Source organism: Syzygium oleosum, unplaced genomic scaffold, assembly GCF_021117445.2.
Source record: "Syzygium oleosum isolate NSW1041296 unplaced genomic scaffold, Sole_v2.1 Sole_v2.01, whole genome shotgun sequence".
Classification (NCBI taxonomy): domain Eukaryota; kingdom Viridiplantae; phylum Streptophyta; class Magnoliopsida; order Myrtales; family Myrtaceae; genus Syzygium; species Syzygium oleosum.
This window is the reverse complement of record NW_026607485.1, coordinates 28,254,280-28,276,576: the sequence shown is the minus strand read 5'-3', so window position 1 is coordinate 28,276,576 and position 22,297 is coordinate 28,254,280. Positions and strand designations below refer to the sequence as shown.

The window sequence follows — 22,297 nt, the reverse complement described above, 5'->3', positions numbered from 1 at the left end:
GAGATAAGAGGGATAGCGGGTCGTCCCTACTTCACCCCGATGAGGATCTTGTTAGAGGTCAGGTAATGATCACCGATCCGAGCCAAGGTGTGCTCTTCTTGCCTAGATTGCAAGGGTCAAAAAACCCATGGGAGTAAGTGGACATGCAAGGGTAACCACTCCTGAGGATGACCCCACTAGATTTGTTGGGCATGAGGAGGGTTGTCGGGTGCGTTTGGGAGAGTTTTGGGGAACTGCAAAGTCATTTTCATTACCCCAAAGATCATTGACCCCTTGACAATGATTCTTGAACTATTCATAAATATTTAATTTAGTCTCGAAACTTTCAATTTGTTTAATCTAGAGGTTCAGGTTCAGGTCCCGGCTTTTGTAGACCCAAGGCTTGGACGTTGGTGACTTGGGCACAAGAGTTGGATTCCAAACCCAAGCATGGTTGCAGGGGACCCGAGCAAGGGCACCTGGGTCTGATCCCCGCCTCTGACTTGGGCGCAAAAGTTGAGTACCTTGGTTATGATCGCCGGAGACTGAGCCACGGGCATTGGGGTCATGGGCCTAGTTTTGAGGGACTGGCCAAGCGTTTGTGGACTTGGGTTCAACCGCCAAGAAACTGGGCTAGCCTTAATGGTCCCGAGCGCTAGTGACTTAGACATGGGAGCCATGTATTCGGGCATAGCCGCTAGGGATACTGGCACAGGCACCGATGTCTTGGGCTTAGCCTCTGGGAGCCTGGCCCAACTGCTGGGGATCCGGTCTTTGGTGTAAGTGTCGGTGTTTAGTCGTATTTTGAAAAATGATTCTAATTTTTAAAAGCGGAAATCCTTCTCTTGAACTTAAGAATATATTTTTTCTTAATTATGAAATTTTTTTTATTAACTTATTTTCTTAAACAATTTAAACGTTGAAAAATACGAAAATATTTTCTGTTAGAATGGTTTTTGCGAAATAAACACAGCTTAACGATTCTGGTGCTGAGCCAAAACGAGGCCTAGCTTCATTGTCAATACGACTTATTTGAATCCATGATGGACAAAACCTGCTCCTCTAAATTTGCAGTAGGGCATCTCTTTATTTTCCCACATTTTTTTCCTGTTCGTTCCAACGTATTCTTCTCATGAATAAGCTTGGTGCCTAGACAAACACAAAAATCGAAGGTGGACAGTCGAGTATCGAAGCATCCAACCCAGTCTGCATTCGCATAAGCAGTCTATGAAGTGGGAGAACAGCGCTCAATGAGCAATCCATGGTTGGATGTGCTAGCTAAATATCCATATATACTTTTGATAGCCTGGAGATGACGTAATCGTGGTTGATGCATGAATTGACTAATCAAGTTCACGACAAAACTAATATCTGGTTTGGTCATGGACACATACTATAGAGCACCAATCACCTGTCGATACATCGGAGAAGCGAGAACCTCACCAGAGTTAGCAGAAAATTTGGTCTTCGAGGCTAGAAGGGTAGATACAGGCTTGACCTTGACAAGGTCAAATCGTATCACTGACACTTCACGGAAACGTGTGGTGCTCTCATATGAGTAGGATCGTTAATTGGGAAATCTTAGTCAGCAAAAGAAATATGATCCTTCAACAAAATAGACCCAACAAAATCCTCCAATTAACCATCATCTATGGTTTTCGGCACACGTACTTCGTCAAGGACCTTCGTCAATCTCTAATTAGCCTACTAAAATGGGAGGATTTTCTTCTTCATTAGAAAGTCAATATTCTATTTTCATATCAACTGCTACTACTGGTCACTGTATGCGTAATTCAGGAACACGCCGAAAGTTGACGCCTTCTCTGTTTTCTTTCCTGCGTTTCAGTTCGAAACCAACGGTCAGCGCTCTCGGCAATGACGCTTTCCCTCGCCATTTCCCTCACTTGTTTCTCTTTCTTCTTCTTCCTCCTAGTTGTCAGGTGAAGCTCGAATCACATTCGCGTTGCGCGCGTGCTTGTTCACTGCGAACTCGAACCAGATTTTGTGCTTTTTCTTGATGCACGACTAGAAGAAAGGCAGTTCTTTTTTCGTCTGGTAATGCAAGTTATCGACTTACCTAATAAGCTCTGGTGGCTCTTTTTGTTGACTTATGCTATGTAATGGTGGAGATATGATAGGACATGGTCGATGCGTTCATCTCAAGTTCCGTGCGAAAGTTTTGGCGAAACAATCCAAAACTGATTCTATGTGAGTTCCGTGCTAGTTCCGTGCGAGTTCCGGGTGATCTTGGGAAACTAATCCGTCTATGTGGGTTTATGATGACTTGGGTTGATCTCGGTTTTTGCATCGGATAAAAAATGATTTTTGCGCAATAAACGCACCCTAAGATTCTGGTGCTGAGCCAAAACAAGGCCCAACTTCATTGCCAATACGACTAATTTTGTTGTTGTATCAAGGCTGCAGTATCTATTTTCTATTAAGTCAGTTTGCTGATGTCCTGTTTTCTAGGAGTTAATTAGTCGTGGTTTTACTTGGTCAGTCCTATTTTGTAGGAGTGTTTAGCTGCATGTTTTTTTTTAACTGTTCTGTTAGTTTGTTGCTGTTTTTGTGGACCAAGCAAGCTGTTAGTTAGTGGGCAACGTGTGTTTATGGATAAGCTTGAGTTTGTATTTAAGCAATTTTAGTTTTCTGAATAAAAAGAGAAGTTCCCTTCCAATACATTCTGTCTTGTTGCATGATACAATTTTGCTGCAAAAAATACAGCTTTTGCTGTCAATTCTCCTTCTATTCTTTGAAAAACAACATTGGTATCAGAGCTTTCTTGATCTTAAGGGGCTGTGAGTGACTTGTGAGATTGATTGAGAGGTGTGTCTGCATCAATAGAAGCCGAAGGCAAGATGGAGGTAGAATCGAGTGGTTTTTCAGCAATGGCTCCACCAGTGTTTGATGGAGAAAATTATCAAGCCTGGGCAGTGAGAATGCGAGCCTATCTAGAGGGTTGTGATTTTTGGGAAGTTGTGGAACAAGATTATGAAGTTGTTCCCCTTCCTGACAATCCAACCATTAATTAGATCAAGTATCACACGGAGAGGACAACAAGGAAAGCAAAGGCAAAGTCTTGTTTATATGCTGCTGTCTCACTTGCCATTTTCAGCAGAATTATGGCTTGTGAATCAGCCAAAGCTATCTGGAACTTCCTCAAAGCTGAGTATCAAGGAGATGAGAGGATCAGAAGCATGAAGGGGCTAAATCTGATCACAGAATTCGAGAGACTGCAGATGAAGGAGTCTGAGACAATTAAGGAGTATTCTGATAAGTTGATAAGCATTGCAAATCAGGCAAGAGTTCTAGGTACTGACCTCTCTGATAATAGGCTAGTGTAGAAGATTCTTGTCTCATTGCCTGAAAGGTTTGAGGCAACCATTGCCTCTTTGGAGAATACCAAGGATTTGTCTCAGATCAAGTTGGCAGAATTGCTAAGTGCTCTGCAAGCACAAGAGCAGAGGAGGTTAATGAGGCTGGAAGGAAGTACAAAAGGAGCTTTGCAGGCCAAAGAACAGCAAAATGTAGGAGGGAAAGGCAAGAAGTGGAAAGGGAAGAAACGAAATGGCAGTAGTGGTTCAGAAGCTGCTGCAGGAGAGAACAGTGCATGCAACTCCAAGAACAATTGGAGAAGGTATTCCTCATGTCAGCACTGTGGAAAACAGAATCATCCACACTTTAGGTGTTGCAAGAGGCCAGATGTAAGACGCAAAAAATGTCATAAGCTTGGACACATTGAGAAGTTCTGCAAAGTGAAGGGAGATCAGCAGCAAGGTGAGGCACATGCTGCAGTCCAGCAAGAGGTAGATCAACTGTTTGTTGCCTTTTGTTTCTCCTCTAGTACTCCATGTGACAATTGGCTTGTTGATAGTGGTTACACAAACCACATGACAATTGATGAAAAGCTATTTATAGACCTTGACAAGTCATTGAAGTCAAGAGTGAGGATTGGGAATGGGGAGTACTTAGAAGTGAAAGGTAAAGGGACTATAGCAATAGAGAGTTGTGGTGGAACTAAGCTAGTTTCTAATGTGATGTATGTGCCTGAGATTAATCAGAATTTGCTGATTGTGGGGCAGTTGGTAGAAAAGGGATTTAAGGTGATATTTGAAGAGGGGAAGTGTTTGATCTTTGACTTCAGTGGTTAGGAGCTTCTCAAGATAAAGATGCAACAGAAGAGTTTTTCTTTGAATCCTCTCGAGAAGGAGCAGGTGGCATTCAAGTGTCAGGCCAGTAATTCAAAGATATGGCACAAGAGGTTGGGGCACTTTCATCACAAAGGCTTGCTGTTCATGCAGAGGAATGAAATGGCAACTGGGTTACCAAGCCTAGAGGAGCATATCACAAGGTGCAAGGCTTGTTTGCTGGGCAAGCAGACAAGACTTCCCTTCAAGGAATCCACTTGGAGAGCTACAGAGAAGCTGCAGCTGATTCATACAGATCTCTGTGGTCCACAAGTGACTCCTTCACTAAATGGCAGCAGGTATTTCATTATTTTCATTGATGATTATACTAGAATGTGCTGGATTTACTTCATGAAGCAAAAGTCAGAAGTTGCTGAGGTATTTCTGAAGTTTAAGAGATGGGTTGAGAACCAAAGTGGCTACAAGATTCAGGTCATCAGATCTAATAATGGAACATAATACACTTCACAGAGGTTCAACTCTTTCTGTGAAGAGGCTGGAATTGAGCATCAGCTTACTGTTCCTTACTCTCCACAGCAAAATGGAGTTAGTGAGAGGAAGAATATAACCATTATGGAGATGACTAGGTGTCTGCTGCATGAGAAGAATCTACCACAAAATTTTGGGCAAAAGTAGCAAACACAACAGTTTTTCTGCTGAATAGACTACCTACAAGGGTATTGGAGAAGAAGACACCCTTTGAAGCTTGGTTTGGTGTCAAGCCAATTCTAAGAAATTTGAAGGTGTTTGTCTGTCTGTGTTTTTCTCATATTCCACAGGTCAAGAGAGACAAGCTGGGAGAGAAAGCTGAACCTGGGATCTTTGTTGGCTACAGTTTAGTGTCAAAAGCCTACAGGATCTATCAACCACAGACAGGGAAGGTGATCACTAGCAAGGATGTTCAGTTCCTGGAAGATGAGCAATGGGACTGGACAGATGAGCCACAAGGCAAACACAAGGAGGTCTCACTGGACCTGACGAGCTGGTGGATGATGTTCCAGTTAGAGGTACCAAATCTCTGACTGATATATATCAGAGGTGCAGTGTGGCTGTTTTGGAACCTGCAGGTTATGAGGAAGCTAAAAGTGATCAGAGGTGGATGAATGCATTGAAGGAAGAGTTGGCTATGATAGAAAAGAACCAGACATGGGAGCTAGTGGAGAGGCCTAAAGACAGGAAGGTGATTGGAGTAAAATGGGTTTTCAGGACCAAACTCAATCCTGATGGTTCAGTGAATAAGCATAAGACCAAGTTGGTGGTGAAGGGACATGCACAGGTTTGGGAAGTTGATTTCTCAGAAACCTTTGCTCCTGTGGCAAGACTGGATACCATTAGAATGACTCTTGCTTTGGCAGCTCAACAAGGATGGAAGGTGTATCAATTAGATGTGAAATCTGCATTTTTGAGTGGAGTGTTGCAGGAGGAGATTTATGTTGAGCAGCCAGAAGGCTTTGTCACACCAGGCCAGGAAGAGAAAGTTCATTTGTTGAGAAAGGCTCTCTATGGCTTGAGGCAAGCTCCCAGAGCATGGTACAGTAAGATGTATGAGCACTTGCTAGGCCGGGGTTTCAAGAAAAGCCTCAGTGAATCCACTCTATATGTCCAGAAGTTAGTATCTGACTTAGTGGTAGTGTCTCTTTGTGTGGATGATATGCTGGTGACAGGGAGTAATAGTGCTTAGATTACTGCATTTAAGCAAGAGATTATGAAGATGTTTGAAATGACTGATCTTGGTGAGATGTCGTATTTTCTGGGGATGGAGGTTAGGTAGACTCAGAATGAAGTTTTTATCTGTCAGAAGAAGTACTTGAAGGAGATCCTGAAGAGATTCAACATGGAGGAGTGCAAGAGTGTGAGTACTCCAATGGGTCAGAAGGAAAAGCTTCAAAAGAAGGATGGATCAGAACCTGCAAATGAAAGAGTTTATAGAAGTTTGATTGGCTGTCTTATGTATCTCACTGCAACTAGGCCAGACATCATGTTTACTGTAAGTGTCTTGTCTAGATTCCTTAATTGTGCAAGTGAGTTGCATATGGTAGCTGCAAAGAGGGTGTTGAGGTACTTGAAAGGTACTCTTTCAAATGGAATTAAGTTCTGTAGAATTCAGGAGTTTAAGTTGCAGGGGTATTTTGATAGTGACTGGGCAGGATCAGTGGATGATATGAGAAGCACTTCAGGGTATTGCTTTACATTTGGGTCAGCATGTTTTTCCTGGTGTTCAAAGAAGCAGGAAATAGTGGCTCAATCAATTGCAGAAGCTGACTTTGTGAATCAAGCATTATGGTTAAAGAAGCTGATGGATGATCTGCATTTGGAGCAAGAAGAAGGCATAGAAGTATTTGTGGATAATCAAGCTACTATGGCCATTTCACAGAATCCAGTATTTCATGGAAGAACAAAGCATTTTAAGGTCAAGTATTACTTCTTGAGAGAAGTGCAGAAGGCTGGAGAGGTGAAGCTGGTGTACTGTAGTTCAGAAAACCAAATTGCAGATATATTCACTAAGTCATTTCATGTTGGTCGATTTGAACTTCTCAGGGCAAAGCTAGGAGTGTGCAGCACTTGATCCAGGAGGAGAGTGTTGTTGTATCAAGGCTGCACTATCTATTTTCTATTAAGTCAGTTTGCTGATGTCCTGTTTTCTAGGAGTTAATTAGTCGTGGTTTTACTTGGTCAGTCTTATTTTGTAGGAGTGTTTAGCTGCATGTTTTTTTTTAACTGTTCTGTTAGTTTGTTGCTGTTTTTGTGGACCAAGCAAGCTGTTAGTTAGTGGGCAACGTGTGTTTATGGATAAGCTTTAGTCTGTATTTAAGCAATTTCAGTTTTCTGAATAAAAAGAGAAGTTCCCTTCCAATACATTCTGTCTTGTTGCATAATACAGTTTTGCTGCAAAAAATACAGCTTTTGCTGTCAATTCTCCTTTTGTTCTTTGAAAAACAACAGATTTGAACCCATGATCTGACAAAACCTGCTCCTTTAAATTTGCAGCAGGGCACCTCTTTATTTTCCCACATTTTTAACCGTCTTGTTCCAGTGCATACTTCTCAGATTCAGAAAAATGTGTTCTTCGTGACGATGCCGATGAAGGTAAGGAGGCAAACAGGAATAAAGTTCAAAGGAATTTGAAACCAAAATCTTATTTGCACCTATTCGTCCTAATCAATTACAGTTGAGGACAAATAGGGCGGAATCATGAGAATCCACCATTGCTGCTACTGTGTCATTCATTGGTTGGATGTAGTCGGTGTCCGTCCATATTTCTTTGCCTGTACAAGAAGTGACGCTCCGACCAGGAAGACCCTTGGCCAGGTCGGAGACATGCGTGGCTATCACCATGTCGACTTGATTCAGGTTGAAAAAGGCTAGATATATTTCTCCTGCATTGACGTAAGAACAAAACTGAGCCAAGAAAAAGGTCTAAAAATGCTCATACTTGCTCAAGTAGATTGTTGGGCAAAGATATCAAGATCTGCTGTGATTAGGCCTTGGACCATTTGTTTGAAACTGGATTACATTGCATTTCGTTGTGCCTTAAAAAGTGTCTACATCCAAATTATGCAAGTGGAGGAGTGGGGTAAAAATCAAACCTGATCTTCCAGTTGCGATCCAGGAGCGAATTCCTGCATCAGCATCATTAGCTGCACAAACACTGCGGCCGTAAATAAGTTGTACAAAACATTTAATTTCTGGTGTATGAGATCAGGATCTCGTTTTATAACCTTTGACTTTTTTCATTATTGCGCATTGTCCAGAATAGCTGCTTATCAGTGTCCCGTTACTGTGAAACTCCCATATCTGTCAAAATTAAACATTCCTTATGTTATTTTCCACATGAATCTAAGCCAAATGATGAATTCTCGTTTGAAGACAAAAATTATAGTGGTATGGAATATCGCAATAACATAATTTACTTGATAATATCAACAGGTTCCAAAAATGAAGCAGAGGAATTTTTCTAATTGGGTCTCAAGTTTGTCTTCTGTGCTGATCTTCAACTAATAATAACACATACCTGATTAGCATTCCATGTGCAGCGGGAAAATGAGCCTCTTGTAAACTCACTAGACGTGATTTTGCGTCTTGGAGAAGCATTTAAGCAGAAGTCCGCATTTTCAGAAGCTAATAAGGGAAGTGTTCCCAGATATTGGCTCCCGTACGTTATCTCTTTGTCTCTGTTTCACAGCACAAGCATATATCAACACTCTCTGCTATGAACAATTACAGTACAGAGAACACAAATGGAAATGAGTAGAAGTAGGAGAGAGCTTTTTTACGATTTGACCGAAGAATTTCTCTTGTATAGGCAAAAAGGTTCTCCATGTCTACCCTCCATGTTCTTTTTCCAGCAGATCCGCTCCAAATCTTGGTCCAGCCCTTCGATCAGCCATCCGCTTGCTTTTGGATCTTTGCAACTAGTCAGACCCACAACCTCTACCACTGACTCTTCCATTCTTGTCGGGAACATTTTAGACGGCTCGTAATTTCTACCACTTGGACCCACCCCACTGATATATGGGAACTGTAAATTTATTCTCGTAAGTAGCCTTAAAGTGCTTGGAAATGTTTTGTTTTATCAGATGTTAAGACAGAGTACGTGCCTCCACATTGTTTGAGCTGTAGGAATTTATCTCAAGCACAGTAGGATTGGTGATAAGACTGAAAGTTGTATCATCAATGTTCCTCAAATCTCCACCAAACATGAGGGGAGACTTGGCGATTGACCACAAAGTCACCTACAAGTATAATCCGTTAGCATGACATATGATTATCTGATTGGCGCAAATACTGAAGTCACAAAAAATCCTCATTAAACACATACCTGAGTTCTTTGCTCCTTTATGGTAAGCCTACATGTCCTATGAGGGCCTTCATTTGAACCTAGTTGTCGAGAGAGTTTCACTTTAGCAACACGTCATTCCATCTACTTTTCCATGGACATTGACAAGGAGTTCACATACGCAAGATAATTTGGAAACTGCAAAAGTTACATACAGAAGGAACCACAGCCAACCATGATCGCGAGGTATCAAAAACTACCCATCTGCCACATTCCAATTGGTAGGCAACTTGACACTAAGGAAGCTTTATCATGAGCTGTAATTTTATGCTAGAGTACACAAAATTAGCTTGCATAAGCCACGGTGAGAATTCACTCTTCATGTGCAACCCGGACAGAGTCCACAATGTTGAAACCCCAAAGGAGCAGTCAAGGCATAACCTTCGAGGGCAAGGCCTTACCATCACATCAAAGCCTCTCTCTGTCTCCTTGTGGACATTAGGTTTTACAACATCACAAGATTAGCATGTTAATTACTTTGTTCTGAAAATCCAAGGCGATCTGCTAGCGCCTGCCCTAGTGGGTGGAATCTCTCGGCTCCTCATGTAACAGTAATCAGAACCATTTGCAGGCAACATTAATTTGATGGAGTGCTAAGGCCGCTAAAACAGCTTTATACCCACTTATTAGTCTGGCCAATCCCTCCGGGGAATGGAGCAACAGACCTTCAAGTTTATCGGAGAATAAGAGAAGCCCAGTGTTATTACCTGGATCAGTGAGATATCCCAGTGGTAGCATATCAAGGTCAGGCCATGATGTCCCCAACAAGCCACTGGCGCCAATCATTTTAGCTGCAGCGAAGTCCCTGATGAACAACAAATTATGAGACTATCGATAGGTGAGCCAAATCCATGACTTTTGCGCTCTACTGTCACATGTTAAATCACCTTGCAACATCAAAATGTGCAGCAACATCTGCCCATGTATCCCAATCATCCCCAGTAATTCTGTACATGTTGCTCAATCCACTCACAGCCTTTGCCATATCTGGTGTTGCACTAGTTCCGGGAGACAGAGAATACAGGATTGGACGGTCAAGCTCCTTTAGAATCTGTGCAAGGCCATACCAGATACAGGACCCGCTTCAGTTTTCATTTGCAGAAAGGACTGCGTGAGTAGGTGAATAAAAGATAAAGAGCCATCATATCGCACCTCAGAGATGTACGTGATCTCATTTATATTCAGATCGTTACCAAATACACAGTCATTTTTAACTGCATCAGAACGATAAACAATTAGTATTAAAGATAGTGACTGAAGTGATTCAAAATTAAGTTCATCTCCAGTCATTTAGTTATATCATTGTTTGAAACTAATTGAAGAATTTTGAATTTAAGAGGTGACTGCGGCTGTAAAAATACACAGAAGACGTTGTCACTCACTGAAATCAACGCCCCACGATGCATATTGCTGATAAAGTGACCTCAAGAAGGCTTTTCCGGCTCCTAAGTCAGTATTTACACTCATGAATCCATGTTGCATCCAAGCACAAGTCTTTTCCGTAAGCCCTATATCTTGTGCATGCCAAACTCGACTGGACTCTTCATATGCACGTCCCTAGTAGAGAAACAGAGTAGAAGTAAAAAAGTAATTTCAGAGAAATTGAGGGTCACGCTTAACACTCTTCCTAAGACTCTGGCATCAGATCAGTCATTTAGATCGTTTGATGAAAGTGAGCATAAATAGTTTAAAGGAACTCCTTCAAATGACGAATTTCAACACCAATGAGAAAATTTCCCGTCAATCTTGTCTAAAAGAAGGCTTTGTGCAACAAGGAGAAAAATCAGCAGATGAAAGCGTAGAGTAATACGAACAAACCGTGGTGGTATCCAGTATAGGAGAGTTAGCATTGACAGCTTGCGTGCTTATTCCTCTCATGACATGTATCCCGAACTTCAGTCCCATGCTATGGACTTTATTTGCGACTTCAGTGAACCCTTTCCCACCACTAGACGACGGCCATCGATCAGGGTCAGGGATCATCCTTCCCCATTCATCAATCACATCGAATCCCAGAGAATCGGTGCCAGTGTCTGTCACTTTTCTACGATACCAAAGGAAGTCCACTACTACATACTGCATATTTTGGAGAGGAGACGAAAAGAAGGACGAAAAAGAAAATGCTTTAGTTTCACTAAGATTCCTTTGCTATTCTAGAGGAAAAGCGACAATATATATCGGTCAAATGTCACAGTAGTATGGATATAACCTCATATCCCTGAGCATGTAGCTTCTGGGAAAGGATCTCGGCATTTTGCAGAAACTCGTCTTCGGAGATGATCCAGGAATAGGAATCATAAGAATTCCAACCTCTTGGCGGGGTGCTAGCACGCTCCTCGGACGAGACACTGAAAAATTGAAATTAGTCTTACCACTTGCTTCGCCTAATTAGAACTCCTGAATACTTCACATGTTGTGCAAGAAATTTGCGAACAATTGAATTAACATCTTAAAGGGGAATGCATTGCCATATACGTACGAAGATTCCAACCAACATTATTGTATAAGTTAGCAGTTTTACACACAAACTTTTACAATGTTGTCAAAATACATCAAAGGAATAATTTTGCTGGAGATATCCAAGCCCATCTCTGTTAGAGCCACCATTATTCAAGCAAAATAGCAACTACATAATAAAAAAACACAGAAATTTTCGCAGAGTTATCTATGTTGACTCTGATAATTCTCTGATTAGCCCATCCTCCGTCTCACAATTACCCTCAGGACTCCCAATGCAAAATCCGAGACCAACCCAAGTCATCATAAACCAACAGAGACATGAACGAATCAGTTTCCCAAGATCACCCGGAACAAGCACGGAACTCACACGAATCAGTTTTGGTCTCCAAAACTTTCACACAGAACTCACGATGAACGCGTCACCTCCAATTTCCACGTCCTACCATATCTCCACCATTACAGACGATAAGTGAACAGAAAGAGCCACCATTAAAACGCCACGATTCTCGTCACCGTATATTCAGAACTGCCTTTCTTCTAGTCGTTCATTAAGATAAATCTGAGTACCCAAGCACACGAGGAAGGCAAGTGTGATTCGAGCTTCACCTGGCAATAAGGAGGAGGAAGAAGAAGAAAGAGAAGGAAGTGAGGGAAATGGAGGGGGAGTGCTTCATCGCCGAGAGCGCTGACTGTTGGTTTTGAACTGAAACGCAGGAAAGAAAAAGAGAAGTTCGGAGTTACGCATGCGGACAACAGATGGAGGAGTACGTGGATATATATATCTACCTGGGTCGATATGAAAACAGAATATTGACTGTGTACTGAATAAGAAAATACTCCAATTATAGTAGGCTGGTTTGAGATTGACTCATATGGAAACTCGAATGTGATTTTGCTAATGAGATTTGTAATTTCTTGATTCGGCATATGGAACTTATCCAAATTTTAGTTTATTACCAATTTAATCCTCTCTGTAATTTGTCTTTCTTATTTCAGTGATTGTTTCCTTCTTTTGTTGATATTTAATTGGTAAACTGAATCATCATGTACCTACTGAATAATGAACGTGGCCAAGAAAAGTTAATAAATGCCTGCTGAGGTTTTCTTTCCTCACGAAAGATAAAATTACCAGAAAAGCTTTAAACCCATTGTATGAATGCCAATTCAGTTTCAAACTTTTCACTTTAGCCAACTTAATCCTAAACCTTTTGACAATTTAGTGCTTCCAGCCAAATTTGGCTGGAAATCCTTGATGAGAATGCTGGCCATGCCACATTGGATGGTTGGTATTAATGTAGACAATTTTTGCAATTTTATAATTTTTAAAATTTCTTCTAATTTATTTTTTCTTTTCATTATGACCAGCAAGGGTAGCAAGGGCCTTGCTGGTCGCCTCACCCGCGGCTGGCGAGATCGCAATGGTCTCACCTAGGGCCTTTGTGGCCTTGTCGGCCATTGGCGAGGGCCGGCAGGAGTTGCCGAGGCCAGCGAGGGTTCACCGGTCACAATGACAAAAATAAAAGAAATAAAAAAAAATCCAAAAAATTCAATTTTTTTTTTCGAAATAGATGAAAAAATTGTCCACGTTAATGCTGATAATGCGATTTAGGACGACCGGCGTTCACGTCAGCCATTATGCCCAAAATTGGTTGGAAGCAATAATTTGAGAGAAAAGTATCAGAAAAGTCCTAAATCTTTTGCATTGGTGCCAATTTAGTCCTAAATGTTTTTTGATGTCAATTCAGTCCTAAATCTTTTGTCTTTGTGTCAATTCAGTCCTTCCGGCTAATTTTAGTTGGATTTTGCTGACGTGGATGCCGTTCAGCCTACGTAGCACCGCCGGTGATGACGTAGATAACTTTTAATAATATTTTAATATTTTTTTTAAAAAAATTTCTTTCAATTTTTTTTTTCTTTACCTCTCTTCTTCTAGCGATAGCTAGGGCGAGTCTCACCTAGCCCAGCGTGAGGCTCGAGGCCTCACCGGATGGCCGCAAGGGCGGCCAAGGGGTCTCGGAGGATCGTGATTGACATGGCAAGGCTGAGAGGAAGACTGGTTCCAAGCAACTTTGCCATCGCTCCCCGCGCTCACCTTGCGTCCCGAGATTACCAGCTCGAGGTACCAAAGATCGGGGTTCTTTTGTCATAGCACGAACATGCCGACCTCACGTTGGGCTGGGTGAGGCTCGACCCTCGCTGGCCATGGGTGAGGCCCGACCTCGCCAGATCTGGCAAGGTTGTGCCTTGCCCAGCCGCTGGCAAAGCTCGCCTTCGCCGTCACTAGCGAAGGCGAGCCTCGCCAATGGTCGGTGGGGCTCGCTTGAGGTCGGCGAGGCCTGGTCTACAACCGGTTGGAGGAAGAAGAGAGGTAAAGAAAAAAAAAAGAAAAAGAAAGAAAAGAAAAAAAAATTTCGAAAAATATTAAAATATTATTAAAAGTTATCAACGTCATCGCTGGCGGTGCCACATAGGCCGCCCAGCGTCCACGTCAGCAAAATCCGGCTAAAATTAGCCAAAAGAACTGAATTGGCACAAAGACAAAAGGTTTAGGACTTAATTGGTACAAAAAAAAGGTTTAGGACTAAATTGACACAAATACAAAAGGTTTAGGACTTTTATGAAATTTTATCCCAATAAATTGGTAAATTGTCAAAAGATTTAGAACTAAATTGGTAAAATTAAAATGTTTATTACTGATTGGCATTGGGAATTTTTTCATTTTCTTTCACTCCCCATTCTTTACTTAACTCTTATGCCATCACAGACAGACACCGGATTAAAGTAGTAGATTTTCTTTATTTATACTTGTAGTAAAAGGAAATAATACCTAGCATGTTTTTCTTCGTTAATGGTCCTTTCTTACCCTAATTAATAGCATTTTTTCTCTTCTTTTAGGAGGTATCACTTTCTCTAATGGGTGTACTTTTATCCTCCATTTTGTATACTCTACAGTGCTTAATATCACTAATCTTTTTAACCATAGGAAAGTGAAGGTTTTTCATTTTCTAACTTGCTATGATGTGTATCATGGAAATTAAATCTAAATTTGAAAGCATCACAACTAAAGCATGAATTTTCTATATTTGATCCAAAGGGAAAATATTAGGTAAAATCGTTCCATGTCGGAAAGAAGGCCTACTATAGTGGTGGGAAAATGTATAAAAAATGAGTTCAATCATGTGAGGGTTGGATATGGATTGAGCAAGTCCTATGACTCAGACTTTGGAGAAGGACATTACAAGTGTCAAAAGTTGTGTACGACGCTCACTTTGGTGCAAAAAGCTTTTTTTGGATCACTTAAATGCGAAATTATTTGAAAAACTGTCTTTTCAGTACCAACTCCGATATGATTGGTTGGAAATCCGACATGGCCTTTTTTTATATATTAATTTCTGAAGCCGACGTGGGTCGCTGAAGGGTTTAGTCAGCATGTAAACAATAAAATGAAGTCGTTTGGTGGATTTTCCTCAAATAAGAATCCTAAATCTCCAAATCGAGAGAACCCCAATTTGAAAACCCTAATCGGCCAATTTAAGCACCTATTTCGATTTGCCCCAAAATTATTAGGCCGAATACCCAAAAAAACCCTCAACTTTAGCCTTTGTCCCAATTATATTCCAAACTTTTTTTTATCTCATAAAAAACCCCAAACTTTTACTTTTGTCCCAAATCTATCCCGTTAACTTTTCATCCAATTTTTTAATATTATTTTTTATTTTTTCGAATTTTTTTTTATTTTTTCTTTTCTTTTCTTTTTCCTTTCCTTTTCCTTTTTTGTTTCACCTTCAACCTCTGGCCGGCGAGGTCGGCCCCGCCGGCCGCTGGCGAGGCTTGGCCTCGCCGGCGTTGGGCTCGGCCGACCTCGCCAATAGCCGGCGGGGCCGAGCCTCGCCAGCCATAGCGAGGACAGTCTGGCGAGGGCTCGGCCCTGTCGGCAACTGGCGAGGTCGGCCTCACCCAACAACGGCGAGGTCGGCCGAGGCTGAACCTTGCCGTTGCTGGGCGAGGCCGACCTTGCCAGTTGCCGGCGGGGCCGAGCCTCGCCAGATTTGGCGATTGCGAGGGCTCGGCCACGCCGGCTGCTGGCGAGGCCGACCTCGCCAATAGCCGGCAGGGCCTAGCCTCGTCAGCCACTGGGAGGCTCGGCCCCGCCGGCTATTGGCGAGGTCGGCCCCGCCGGCAACTGATGAGGTCGGCCTCACCCAGCAACGGCGATGGTCGAGCCTCGCCAGCGGCCGGCGGGGCTGACCTCGACGGCCCCCGCCTCTGGCCGGTCGTCGGTCCATCTCGCCAATAGCCGGCGGGGCCGAGCCTCGCCAGCCACGGCGAGGACAGTCTGGCGAGGGCTCGGCCCCGCCGGCAACTGGTGAGGTCGGCCTTGCCAGTTGCCGGAGGGGCCGCTGGCGCCGCTCGGCCTCGCCGGCGTGGGCGAAGCCGACCTCGCCAATAGCCGGTGGGGCCGAGCCTCGCCGTGGCCGGGCGACGCTCGGCCACGCCGGCCGCTTGCGAGGCTCGGCCTCGCCGGAGTTGGGCGAGGCCGACCTCACCAATAGCTGGCGGGGCCGAGCCTCGCCGTGGCCGGAGAGGTCGGCCACCCCGCATTAGCGAGGTCGGCCCCGCCGGCAACCGGGCGAGGTCGGCCTCGCCCGAAGAACGGCGAGGCCGAGCCTCGCTGCTGGCGGCGGGGCCGACTCGCATTTCCCCGCTGAGCGGCGCGCGGACCGGCGACCGGCCAGAGGTTGAAGGTGAAACAAAAAAAAAAAAGAAAAAGAAAGGAAAAAGAAAAGAATTCGAAAAAAAAAAAATTCGAAAAAATAAAAAATAATATTAAAAAATTGGACGAAAAGTTATCGGGGTAGATTTGGGACAAAAGTAAAAGTTTGGGGTTTTTTATGAGACAAAAAAAAGTTTGGGATATAATTGGGACAAAGGCTAAAATTGAGGGTTTTTTAGGGAATTGGGCCAAAATTATTAGCTCAATCTTGTAAATGAAGAGTAGGAGCTTCAGCAGTGGCTCAAATTCATTCCAACAGAGCGAACTAGATGGTGAGTGTTGTTGTTATTGTGGGTTACCAAGTCCAAGAAAAACATCTTGGACTCGGTTGAATCTTGAGAGAAGATTCCATGGATGCGCTAGGTATAGAGAAGCTCGAAGTGCAAATATGTTGAGTATGTCTTAAATTTTTTATGGGTTTGGGCCAACTTTAAGGCTTGGAGGCAATATAGCTATTACTTTTCTCAAGTTATTAGGTGAAGAAGTTGAGACATAAATAATTTTTAGTTTTTGAGCCACCTTTTGTAATCCTCAATATTCTATAGTGGATTTTACTTCTCCTCTCCCTGTGGTTTTTCTCTCAAGGGTTTTCCACGTAAAATTTTGGTATTCTTTATTTTTCTCAGTTTTAATTTCGTTATTGTTTCCGCATCAGTCATAACAATTTGGTATCAGAGCCTTGCGGTTTTTTGATCTTTTGGTTATGGCTTCAAGTTCAACAACGAAATTTGATATTGAGAAGTTTGATGGGAGCGGCAGTTTCAACCTATGGCAAGTTCGTATGTTGGCTGTTCTTACGTAGCAGGGTTTGAAGAAAACTTTATTTGGGAAAGGGAAGAAACTGCAAAACACGTTAGATGAAATTTGGAAAGAATTGGATGAAAAAGCTCTATATGCTATTCAGTTTTGTCTCACGAATGAAGTTCTGCAAAAGGTACTAGATTAGAAAACAGTTTCAGGTTTATGGACGAAATTAGAGAGTATTTTTTTGACAAAATCTCTCACCAATCAGTTGAGGCTCAAACGACTCTTCACTCTTCGTATGGCAGAAGGTGCTTCTCTTAAGTCTCATATTTTTGATTTCAATGCTATTATCTCTGAATTAAGAAGTATTGATGTTAAAATTGAAGATGAGGATCAAGCTCTTTTACTGTTAATTTCACTACCTCCCTCTTACAAGAATTTTAGAGAGACTATGATTGTTAGTAGAGAAACTATCGTTCTTGAAGATGTCAAAACTAGTCTTCTAAATAAGTAGAAACTAGATACATAATTGACTTTTGAAAGTAGTAATGATCATGGAGCTGTTTTAGTCGCTAGAGGAGGATCTGTCGAGAGAAGCAATAGTAGCAGGAGCAAATCAAAATCGAAGCATAGGGATCTGATTTGCAACTATTGTAAGTCTAAGGGGCATATCAAGATAAATTGCCTAAAACTAAAGGCAAAGCAACAAAGAGAAAATAATTTGAATTAGCAAAATCAAAAGAATGCAAATCGACAAAACAATCAAAACTACCAGAATAGACAGAATCAGAGAAACGAAAATCCCACTCAAGCTGGTGTTGCTGAAGAAGAAAACGAAAATTGGTTATTGGTTGCAGATGATAAAGACAAATTCAGTAATAGCTGGATTCTTGATTTGGGCTGTTCGTACCACATGTGTCCTAATCGTGATTGGTTCTCCACGTATAAGGAATATGATGGTGGAGTTATTCTAATAGGAAATAATGCTAAATGCAAAGCAGTTGAGATTGGGTCTGTCAGTATTAAGTTGCATGACGGCATGATCAGAATCTTCGAGAATGCCAGACATGTTCCTGATTTGAAGAAGAACCTTATCTCTATGGGTACACTTGATGATAATGGTTGTAAGTTTACAGCTGAAGGTGGAGTTATGAAAATTATGAGACGTTCACTTTTGTTGATGAAAGGTCTAAAAATTGAAACTTTGTATCAACTGTAAGGTATTATAGTTACTAGTTCAACTGCAGTTTCATCCTCTATGTCAGAATTAGATAACACTAAATTATGGCATATGAGACTAGGCCATATGAGTATTAGAGGGATGGAGGAGTTGAGTAAGAGAGGTCTTTCGTGTGGTCAGAAAATTGGAAAACTGGATTTCTGTGAGCATTGTGTCTTTGGAAAACAGAAAAAAGGGTCAGTTTTAAGATAGAAATTCACACAACAAAGGGCACTTTAGATTATATTCACTCTAATCTTTGGGGGCCTGCAAAAGTTCCTTCGAAAGGCCTTGGTTTGAGGTATTTACTTACTTTCATTGATGATTTTTTAAGAAAAGTTTGGGTCTTTTTTCTAAAGCAAAAGAGTGATGTTTTTGTTACATTTAAGCAATGGAAAACATTGATTGAGAAGCAGACTGGTAAGAAGATCAAGAGACTAAGAACAGATAATGGGCTAGAATTTTGTGGAGGTGAGTTTAATGAGTTCTGCAAAAACGAAGGCATTGTAAGACATCATACTACAGTAAATACACCACAGCAGAATGGTATTGCAAAACGCATGAGCATAACCTTATTAGAAAGGACTAGTTGCATGTTGTCTAACGTTGGTTTAGGTAAGGAGTTTTGGGCTGAGGCAGTTAATATAGCTGCTTGATTGATAAATCGTTCTTCTTGCACATCTATTGAGTGCAAGACACTTGAAGAGATATGGTTAGGCAAACCTTCTGATTATTCTTCTCTTTGAGTATTTGGATGTCCAGCATATGCACATATTAGTGAAGGCAAACTAGAGCCTAGAGCGAAAAAATGCATCTTTCTTGGTTGTGCTTCCGGTGTAAAGGGTTATAGACTTTAGTGTGCTAATTCATCTAAGATTATCATTAGCAGAGACGTTACTTTTGATGAGTCTGCTATGCTTCATCATAGCAAGGAGTCATCTGTTCCTTGTCAAGAAAATCTAGAAAGTGCTGCGGAGAATGTGGAGCTTGAAGTAATTTCTTCTCAATCAGTTCAATCGTCTACTGATAATATTGAGATTGAAGAACCTGAGGAAGAACAATATTTTATTGCTAGAGATAGACCAAGGAGGATAACAAAGCCTCTAGAAAAATATGGGTTCTCAGATTTTGTTGCTTATACTCTTTTAGTTGCAGAGTCAGTAGAATATAATGTGCCTAAAATCTACAAAGAAGCTATATGTTCAAAAGATTCAGCAAAGTGGTTAGTTGCTATGAATGAAGAAATGGAATCTCTTGAAAAGAATCAAACGTGGGAGCTTGTCAAGCCACCAAAAGGAAAGAAAATTGTGGGTTGCAAGTGGGTTTTCAAAAGAAGGGAAGGTATTCCTGGAGTTGAAGACATTAGGTTCAAAGCTCGTCTAGTTGATAAAGGCTATAGTTAGATTGAGAGAGTTGATTTTAATGATGTGTTTTCACCTATTGTTAAACACAACTTCATTCGGGTTTTTCTTGCGTTAGTTGCTATGCATGATTTAGAGTTGGAACAACTCGATGTGAAAACAACTTTCTTGCATGGTGAACTTAAAGAGAAAATCTATATAGGTCAACCAGAGGGTTTGCAATTTGAAGGTAAGGAAGACCATGTTTGTCTATTGAAAAAGTTTATATATGGCTTTGAGCAATCACCTAGACAGTGGGTATAACATGTTTGATTCGTTTATGATGCAACTTGGCTATTGTAGGAGCACATTTGATATTTGTGTATATCTATACAAACTTCCAAGTGGCTCTTTCGTTTATCTGTTCTTATATGTCGATGACATGTTGATTGCAGCGAAAGATAAATCTGATATACATAATTTGAAGGCACAATTAAGTGCTGAATTTGATATGAAGGATTTAGGTGGTGCGAAGAAAATCCTTAGCATGGAAATTCGGCGAGATCGAAAAAGGGGAAAATTGTATCTTTCCCAGAAAAGTTACATTGAGAAGGTGTTAGATCATTTTGGCATGAAAGATGCCAAACTAGTAAATACTCCTCTTGATGCTCATTTTAGATTATCAGATAATTTATGTCCACAAACAGATGAGGATATAAAATATATGTCACGTGTTCCATACTCTAGCGCGGTTGGCAGCCTTATGTATGCCATGGTTTGTACTCAACCCGATATTTCACATGCTGTTAGTGTGGTAAGTAGATATTTATCATGCCTAGGAAAAGCTCATTGGCAAGCTGTGAAGCGGATTTTGAGATATTTGAAGGTATTTCCGATTTTAGTTTAGAGTTTGGGAAAACTGGTGACACTCTTACAGAATATGCTGATTCTGATTATGCTGGTGACCTTGATAAGATGAGGTCTTTGACTGAGTACATCTTTATTATTAACGGTTGTGTAGTCAATTAGAAAGCTACTTTACAGCATGCGATTGATTTGTCTACTACAGAGGCAGAGTATATGGCTCTTACAGAGGTTGTTAAAGAGGCTATATGGTTAAGAGGCTTATTTGGAGAGCTCAGTGTGGATCATGGTGTGACAATTGTCCATTGTGATAGTCAGAGTGCTATACATCTTACTAAAGATCAGATGTATCATGAGAGGACAAAGCACATTGATGTGCGGTATCACTTTATTCGAGATATTCTTGCTGATGCCTATATCAAGGTCTTGAAGATTAGTATAGAAAATAATCCTGCTAATATGTTGATAAAGGCCTTGCTTATTGCTAAATTCAAGCATTGCTTGGATTTGGTTGATGTATGCTGCAACTGAGTTTTTACTCTAGTGGGAGGAGAAGATTGTTTATTGCTGATGTAGAATTTAAGCCAAGGTGGAGATTTGTTGAGTACGCCTTAAATTCTTTATGGGCTTGGGCCAACTTTAGGGCTTGGGGGCAATATAAATATTGCTTTTCTCAAGTTATTAGGTGAAGAAGTTGAGACAGAAAGAGTCTTTAGTTTTTGAGCCACCTTTTGCAATCCTCAATATTCTATAGTGGACTTTGCTCTTTCTCTTCCCATGATTTTTCCCTCAAGGGTTTTCCACCTAAATTTTTGGTGTTCTTTATTCTTCTCAATTTTAATTTCGTTATTGTTTCTGCATCAGTCATAACAAAATATTTCAAATGGGTCGATGTGGAATTCTCCGGTCGAGCGACAAAAGTGATCTTGGAGCTACTTGAAGGATGATATCAACCTCCACCTACATTAATAGACGAGTTGGAGGATGTTGATTCAATGCAAGCTCAAATGAAAGCTTTAACATCTTCGGCCAACCATTTGAAGAAGGAAGTTTCAAGGCTGAAAATTGAACGAAACTTTTATCGAGCGATGATTGTGTTGTTGTTCTCTTGTGTAGCCTATTTTATTGTCAAATGTGAAGAGAGTAATGAGAATAAGTTTGTATGTCTACCATAGCCGAAGATCAGTGATATATGTACTTGTATTGGGTTATTTGTAAGTATAGTCGTGTTGTTGGTTTGCTGCAATTTTGTATGGAACAAAAATTTGCTGCAATCTATGGTGGAAATGGAAGGTTGGAATTTATTGATTGCAAGGACTTAAAAGTTTTCTTGCTTAGTTGTGTATTATCAATGTTGGTATGCTTAGTTTTAGTTTTTTTTTTTTGTGGTCATAGCGTAGTTTTTGCTTTAGATATTTGGTTTGCGTCATTCTTAGTAATGGTTTGCTATAAACCATGGCCAACTTTAGGAGTGGTAACATATTCATGAAGGATTATTTCAGTGCCATAAGTTGTAAATAGTAATCACTTGAGTGCAAAGTTTTTCAGAAAGTGATCATTTAAGTGTCAGTCGTGGTTAAAAAGTGATCACTCGTGCTGCACAAGTTTTAAAAAATGGATACGTTGGTTCAAATTTTTTTGTTTCACTTGGCTTGCACCAGCACATAACTTGGGCATCTTGTGCTTGCACTAGCACCTACAAGATGCACTAGCATTAACACTATACCAGCATACAACTAGTGCATCTTGTTGCATCGGTAAAGTTGCTGGTGTTGGTGCATCTTGTTTTTGTATCAGCACATACAACTGCTGGTGCGACAAGATGCACCAGCACCCGGAATTGTACTAGGACGTGCGACGTGCCGGTGCATCTTGTTTTTGCATGAGCACAAC

General features: G+C 41.3%; 2 protein-coding genes across 2 annotated transcripts; one reads left to right on the top strand and one right to left on the bottom strand.

Moving 5' to 3' along the window:
* The first annotated feature begins 546 nt into the window (after positions 1-546).
* On the top strand, positions 547-4,130 carry LOC115692343 (uncharacterized). The gene is made up of 3 exons (XM_056308533.1): positions 547-758; positions 3,095-3,278; positions 3,324-4,130. Exons 1-3 carry the CDS (start codon positions 547-549, stop codon positions 4,128-4,130), a joined length of 1,203 nt encoding a protein of 400 aa, XP_056164508.1.
* Positions 4,131-7,239: 3,109 nt separating this feature from the next.
* Positions 7,240-12,137, bottom strand: LOC115692341 (uncharacterized). The gene is made up of 14 exons (XM_030619164.2): positions 12,070-12,137; positions 11,213-11,357; positions 10,822-11,079; positions 10,386-10,560; positions 10,156-10,217; positions 9,891-10,054; positions 9,711-9,808; positions 8,986-9,044; positions 8,765-8,899; positions 8,441-8,685; positions 8,179-8,338; positions 7,886-7,961; positions 7,754-7,804; positions 7,240-7,543 (listed from the first exon to the last, which is right to left on the bottom strand). Exons 1-14 carry the CDS (start codon positions 12,135-12,137, stop codon positions 7,326-7,328), a joined length of 1,914 nt encoding a protein of 637 aa, XP_030475024.1. The 3' UTR covers positions 7,240-7,325.
* Between the last annotated feature and the right edge of the window lie 10,160 nt (positions 12,138-22,297).

What these genes read in the sequence shown, in the direction of transcription:
- LOC115692343 (XM_056308533.1), top strand. Translation starts at nt 547, where the DNA reads ATGGGCCTAGTTTTGAGGGACTGGCCAAGCGTTTGTGGACTTGGGTTC. An exon ending in CTGGGGATCCGGTCTTTGGT is followed by an intron (nt 759 to 3,094) that starts GTAAGTGTCGGT and finishes TGCCATTTTCAG; the next exon opens with CAGAATTATGGCTTGTGAAT. An exon ending in TGATAAGCATTGCAAATCAG is followed by an intron (nt 3,279 to 3,323) that starts GCAAGAGTTCTA and finishes AGGCTAGTGTAG; the next exon opens with AAGATTCTTGTCTCATTGCC.
- LOC115692341 (XM_030619164.2), bottom strand. Translation starts at nt 12,137, where the DNA reads ATGAAGCACTCCCCCTCCATTTCCCTCACTTCCTTCTCTTTCTTCTTC. An exon ending in TACATGCTCAGGGATATGAG is followed by an intron (nt 11,080 to 11,212) that starts GTTATATCCATA and finishes CAAAATATGCAG; the next exon opens with TATGTAGTAGTGGACTTCCT. An exon ending in AATAATGAAAAAAGTCAAAG is followed by an intron (nt 7,805 to 7,885) that starts GTTATAAAACGA and finishes GTGTTTGTGCAG; the next exon opens with CTAATGATGCTGATGCAGGA.